At 47.3% G+C, this 6,329-nt stretch overlaps 1 protein-coding gene across 1 annotated transcript; it reads left to right on the top strand.

Annotated features, from left to right (window-relative positions):
• The first annotated feature begins 2,397 nt into the window (after positions 1-2,397).
• LOC149851816 (olfactory receptor 6Q1-like) lies at positions 2,398-3,330 on the top strand. The gene has a single exon (XM_090030339.1). It carries the CDS (start codon positions 2,398-2,400, stop codon positions 3,328-3,330), a length of 933 nt encoding a protein of 310 aa, XP_089886465.1.
• The last annotated feature ends 2,999 nt before the right edge of the window (positions 3,331-6,329 follow it).

Here is a 6,329-nt window from a genome sequence, read left to right as displayed (position 1 = left end):
TAAGGAAGGCTAAAGCAGCACTGGAGTTTAGATTAGCTTCTGGGATTAAGGATAAGAAAAAGTCCTTTTTCAAGTATATAGGTAGCAAAAAGAAGTCTCAGGGTAACATTGGACCCCTACGAGGCAGGGCAGGGCACTTGGTAACGGACATGTGAGAGAAGGCAGAACTCTTCAACAAGTTCTTTTCCTCCGTGTTCCTGTCCACTGACTATGGGGTGCTCTCGGGTGACAGCGTAGAGAGGCCCAGGAAGGATGCAAGTCCCCTGACTGTTAGTTCAGACGTGGTTAAGGATTACCTGGAGGACTAGATGTATCCAAGTTGGCAGGCCCGGATGACCTTCATCCGCGGGTGCTGAGGGAATTGGCTGGTGTCATTGCAGAGCCATTGGCACAGCTGTTTGAGGACTCCTGGTGCTCGGCCAAGTCCCTGAGGACTGGAAAAGGGCCAGTGTGGTCCCAGTTTTCAAGAAGGGGAGGAAGGAAGAGCCTGGCAACTACAGGCCAGTCAGCCTCACTTCTATCCTGGGGAAGATCTCTGAAAAAATTATCAAGACCACATTTGTGAGAGCCCTGCAGGGGAAGTGATGTTCGGGGTAACCAACATGGATTCGTGCCAGGCCGATCCTGCCTGACTAACCTGGTCTCTTTCTATGACCAGGTAACAAAGAGTTTAGATGTGAAGCAGGAAGTCAACGTCATCTTCTTGGACTTCCAGAAGGCCTTCAACACAGTGTCCCATGCAATTCTCGTGGGCAAGCTGAGGGGCTGCGGCATTGACGAATGCACAGTCACATGGGTGGCAAACTGGCTCCAGGGGCGCACCCATAGGGTGGCAGTGGACAGGTCCATGTCAACCTGGGAGGGTGTGGGCAGCAGAGTCCCCCAGGGCTCGGTCCTTGGGCCGGTGCTGTTCAACATCTTCATTAGCGACCTGGACAAGGGTGTGGAGAGCAGCACGGAGGCAGAGAGGGATCTTGGAGTCAGGATTGACTCCAGGATGAATATGAGTTGCCAATGCGATGAAGCAACAGGCAGAGCCAACTGCACCCTGTCATGCATCAACAGGGGCATCACTAATGGGTCCAGAGAGGTCTTGCTCCCCCTCTGTGCAGTGCTGGTCAGGCCACAGCTGGAGTCCTGTGTCCAGTTCTGGGCACCGGACTTCAAGAGGAACTTGGGAAACCTGGAGAGGGTCCAGAGGAGGCCACTCGTACGGTTGAGGGCCTCCGTGGCCAGCCCAAGGAGGAGAGGCTGAGGGACCTGACTCTCTTCAGTCTCCACAAGAGGAGACTGAGCGGGGATCTTGTGGCTGCCTACAACCTTATCAGGGGCCAGCAGCAGGGACTCGGGGAAAGTCTGTTCCCCTGGGCCCCCCTTGGAGTCACCAGGAACAATGGCCACGAGCTGAGGGAGGAGAGGTTTAGGTTGGATATTAGGAAGAACTACTTCACAGTAAGGGTGGCCAGAGCCTGGAATCGGCTTCCCAGAGAGGTGGTGCTCTCACCTTCCCTGGCAACCTTCAAGAGGAGACTGGATAGGCACCTGGCTGGGGTCTTATAACCCCTGCCACCCCCAGTGCTCCTTCCTGCCCCTGGCAGGGGGTCGGACTAGATGATCTGTCTAGGTCCCTTCCCACTCATTGAGTCTATGATTCATCAGGTCTTTTTTCCATCCTTATTTTCCAAAGGTGAAGGTAATGAGCTCTAACTATCTCCCTGCCAAGCATGACTTCCAATTCTCAAATTGTTTTTGTGGCAGCAGAATACAATAGTTTTCCACTGTTGTGTACAGAGGAAAAATCATCTTCCCCACTCAAGCTAGCTGCTCCCTTTTTTATGCATCCAAAGATTTCATTAGTAGCTCTTTGGGGTTTTTTTCAATCCTATATTGTACTGGGAGATCGTGGTGAAATGCTCCTCCAGCCTGACTCCAGTTCTTTCAAGTCACTGATTTGCACAATACCTTCATTTTGCAGGTATGAACTGAGTGCCTTGTTCCTAGGTGTATAATTTTGCATTTGATTGAATTAAAATGTATTTGTCTGACTAGTGTTTGCTTTAATTATACTCCTTTCCTTTTACTTTCTATTAATTTAATCCTGCATTACACTTTCTCTTGTTCTGCCACTGATTTTTAGGTCAAGCTCTAGCTACCAAATACTGGCTTCAAAATACTATTTACTGTTTAACCTAAATGACACTTCCTTCGGTCACTCCTTTTACAGAGAAAACAGTGGAACTCTTGTCAATAATGCCACCTATAGAAGTATTAAAACTGGGATGACAACTTTCTCTTTCTGACTCTCCCTCTCATTTCTGTAGCTGAGATGGCAGTCAGAGGTGCAGTGGCTCAAATGATATGGTTACTGTTCCCCGAGATTTCAAGTCTAATGGAGACATGAGTCAAGAAAACAAGACTGTGGTGACTGAATTCATCTTACTAGGTTTCTCCACTCATTCAGAAGTGAGGCTCTTCCTCTTCCTGATCTTCATGGTCATTTACATCTTCTCTCTAGCTGGAAACTGTCTCATCATTGGATTGACTCTGTCTGATCCACAACTCCATACTCCTATGTACTTTTTCCTCAGCAACTTGTCATGCCTGGAGGTGTTCTATAGCTCAGTTACTGTTCCAAAGATGCTCTCTAGTTTCCTGTCCAGGAGACCAAGTATTACTGTGGATAGCTGCATTGCTCAGTATTACTTCTTTTTTTCTCTGGGGGCCACTGAGTGTTTCCTTTTGGCAGCCATGGCCTATGACCGGTATTTGGCCATATGCAATCCACTGCAGTACAGCAGCCTCATGAACAGCAGGCTTTGTCTTAACCTGCCGGTTGCCTGCTGGGTCTGTGGCTTCCTCTCTCCCTTGCTGCCCACAATCATGATTTCTAAGCTGTCTTTCTGTGGCCCTGACCACATAGATCATTTCTTCTGTGATGCAGACCCACTGTTCAGACTCTCATGCACAGACACTTGCATTCAACAGGTAGTCGGATACACACTCACATCTGTTGTGATCCTGGGATCCTTCACCTTCACTGTAGCCTCTTACGTTCATGTTGTGGTTGCCCTCATCAAGATGTCTTCAGACAAACAATGGAAAAAGCCATTCTCCACCTGTGCCTCCCACCTCATGGTAGTTTCCATTTACTATGGCACCATTATCTTCATGTACGTTCGGCCAGGGGTGAATCGATCATTCAACCTAGGGAGAGTAGTGTCAGTGTTTTACACAGTGGTCACACCCCTGATAAACCCCGTGGTCTATAGTCTGAGGAACAGAGAGATGAAAAAGGCCCTGAGAAAAGCCTTCTCACAGAAGACACTCTGATTAATGTGAACGCATGCAGATTGAAAATCCTGGTGGCATCACAAGAAATTCATGCAAAGTAACTTTAGGAGAGACTTTGAGAGCTGTTAAATGAGCAGAGGAGTTGCAATGAGCAGAGCATGTAACTCAGTAAGTGGGAGCCTTCCCTCTCAATATTGTACAACATGCTGGGGGGGGAGGTGTGGCAGGGGAGGGGTGTTGTATACTACTCAGTAGAGGATGTTCTCTTCAGTGGATGAATGCTTGTTCACTGGATGGGTGCTGGTATGCTAGAGGACTATGTACATCGGGGACAAAGATGCATGGTAATCAGGCATTGTGTTCTTTTATACATGAAATGTAGTGCTTATACAGTATTAGGAATTGTTATGTTGCAACAAGTAATATAGTTGGCCAGCAGGGGCACTCTTCCTTTGGATTTACTGATAAGCCGAATGGCCCCACATATTGGTATGTATTTGTCTTTTCCTTGGTAATGTAAGACTGATATTGTAGCCGTGGTGGTCCAGAAATTATCCAAGAGGAAAGGATTTATTAGGGAGAGATCTTTTATTGGAACAACTATGCCTTGCATTGAAAAGCTTGTCTACTTGTCTTTATCCCAAATACACAGTTGGTACAATAAAAATAGCATGTAAAGAAATCTTTACCTCGCATCTTTTCCTTGTAAATATGAAGTCTTAATCTCCATTGTCTCTTAAAGTCCTCACTGACATTTTTTGCATGCAATAAGATCCCCATCCAAGTCACCTTTTGACATTTAAGCGGACTTGGAGGCCTGCGTTCCTATTCCACCCTCCTCATTTCCCTGGGGGGGGAGGAGAGAGGATATTTAAATGCCTACTTTAGTAACATGTCATCTTCTTAACTTTAAGAATAATCACAACAAGCAGTGAGCAAGGGGACATCTTATCCATGTTTTGGGTCAACTGTCTTATTTTTCCCCTCCTAATTTAAAACTTTAGGCGTTGTAACCAAACTACTATTTTACAAATTACATTCTGCGTATAGTGGTAGTGTTGGAGTGACGTAGGCCAGGAATTGTGAAAGAAGAAAGGATTCTAATCTATCTTTTTATTGGATCAGCTGCATGGCTGAGAGAGTTTTAGAAAAAGCTTTCCAATATGGGGCTTTTTGCCTTCATTAGAAGCATTGTCTAAAACTATCCCATCCATGCAGTTGATCCAATAAAACATATGCAAAATGGCAAAAACTTGTGGGTTATATGGTAAATTGTAGACAGATTTCTGTCTACATGTTTTCCTTCCTGACCTACAGTCTTATGAGTATTCTTTTTTTAATTAAATCCTATTTCCTTCTAGGCAGGCAAGGTTCTTTGGGTAGATGTGATATTTTTTATTTGGCCAACTGAGTAGGTGGGGGGGTGGGGAAGTTCTTAGCAAGTTTTCAGGCAGTCACCCTTCATCAGGCATAGGGAGTCTTTGCTGGTCTGAGAGCACTTTAAAGGCAGCTGCAACACTTAGGCAACCCAAATGCATAAGTGTTTTTAGCATATAATCACTAGCTAAATATAGTTTGGGATGTTATTCCAGGTTCAGTGCAGAAGCACTAGCTTCCACATGTGCACTGAACATACCCAGTTGGGCTGCACTCTGGCCATTAGTTCATTAGCTAGGTATTATCCTGTAGGGCTGTGTGAAATTTTGGCAGCCGTTTCATCTCAGAGGTGTTTCGGTGCCCGAAACACTGAATCTGAAATGAAACAGAAGGCTCCAGAACATCTCTGAAATGAAACCACCTGAAATGTTTCAGAGCCAGGCTTGCAGGTGAACAGAAACTAAGAAGAGGGAAGGGGAAGAGGGGCTTAAGGACTGGTTTGATACTGACATCTGGCCAATATCTGCAATCTGTCCCTGAGCTCCCTTCCAGTCTCGTTGCTCTGGGGGAGGGATGGCAGCCTGCTGTCATCTGCATGCAGATCTAGGGGCCTGTGCCCCACCCCCTGGGAGGAGTCTGGGACAGTCCTGCAGCCCTCCTGGGGGGCGCAGGCCCCCAGATCTGTGTGTGGTATGGCAGCATGCTGCCATTGGTGGCTGGGGCCAGTGCCAGCACCTGAGTCTGGTCAGTGCAGCCCATGCCAAGCACAGCTGGGGGAGCCATGAGAGAAACCCCTATGGCTGCCCTGCCTGGCCCCATCCCCCACCCAGTCCAGCCTCCCAGCACTTTGGGGGGAAAAAAAAAGCCCCACACTCACTGGCTGTAGCAGATGCTGTGGGACCATGTGGCAGAGCCCCCCTTGCACAGCCCCTGCTCCCCAATCTTCCTACCCAACCCTACCTCTGATTTTCCTGCCCCTCCTAGCCCTAGCACTTAAAAAAACAAAAAAAGCCCCACACTCTTTGGCTCTGGCAGCAGTGATCAGGGCCTCTGAGGACTTGTCAGAGGCCCCCTGTGCAGCATGGGGCAGTGGGGATCACTCCCCCCACCTGGCACCTGCTTGACAGCTGCTCCATGGTGCGGGCACTGTGTGGCTATGTTAAAATATGGCAGGTACTTATGGGCATTTATACATGAGCTTTGGAAGAGTGGGGGACGGGGGGGGGGGGTAGAGCACTTTAATTAGAGTGGTTCAAGAGCTGCTCTAATTAAAGCACCTGCAGCATCTTGCGTATCAGTGTCCCCATGCTTAAAAATGGGTTCTGGGGCAATTTAACTAAAGCTCAATGAGCTTTCGTTAAAGCGCCCCCAGCACCATTTTAAAGAGAGGGAACGCTGACCTAGAGGCTGGAGTATGCTGGACTGTGGTAAATACCATGCCCCAGCAGACTCGACTAATCAAGCCTACTCTGATGCACTGTAATTACAGGGAACTGCTTGTGTATAGACACCCTGTATGGGCAATTACTATGTTTCTTTTCAGCTTAGAGGTAGTGGCATTACTTTGGCACTTGAAATTAATGTACATCTCTTTGGATTAACTGTATGATGTTTATATAACTAAGTGTAAAGCAGGAAATTAAATAAAGATCAAAGGGAAA

This window comes from Crocodylus siamensis, unplaced genomic scaffold (genome assembly GCF_052110815.1).
Source record: "Crocodylus siamensis isolate JL-2025a unplaced genomic scaffold, ASM5211081v1 HiC_scaffold_157, whole genome shotgun sequence".
In the NCBI taxonomy this organism is placed as follows: domain Eukaryota; kingdom Metazoa; phylum Chordata; order Crocodylia; family Crocodylidae; genus Crocodylus; species Crocodylus siamensis.
The sequence above is the reverse complement of the archived record's forward strand: the minus strand, read 5'-3'. Positions and strand labels throughout refer to the sequence as shown.

Excerpts from the sequence above, each read along its gene's own strand:
- LOC149851816 (XM_090030339.1), top strand. The coding sequence starts at position 2,398 with ATGAGTCAAGAAAACAAGACTGTGGTGACTGAATTCATCTTACTAGGT.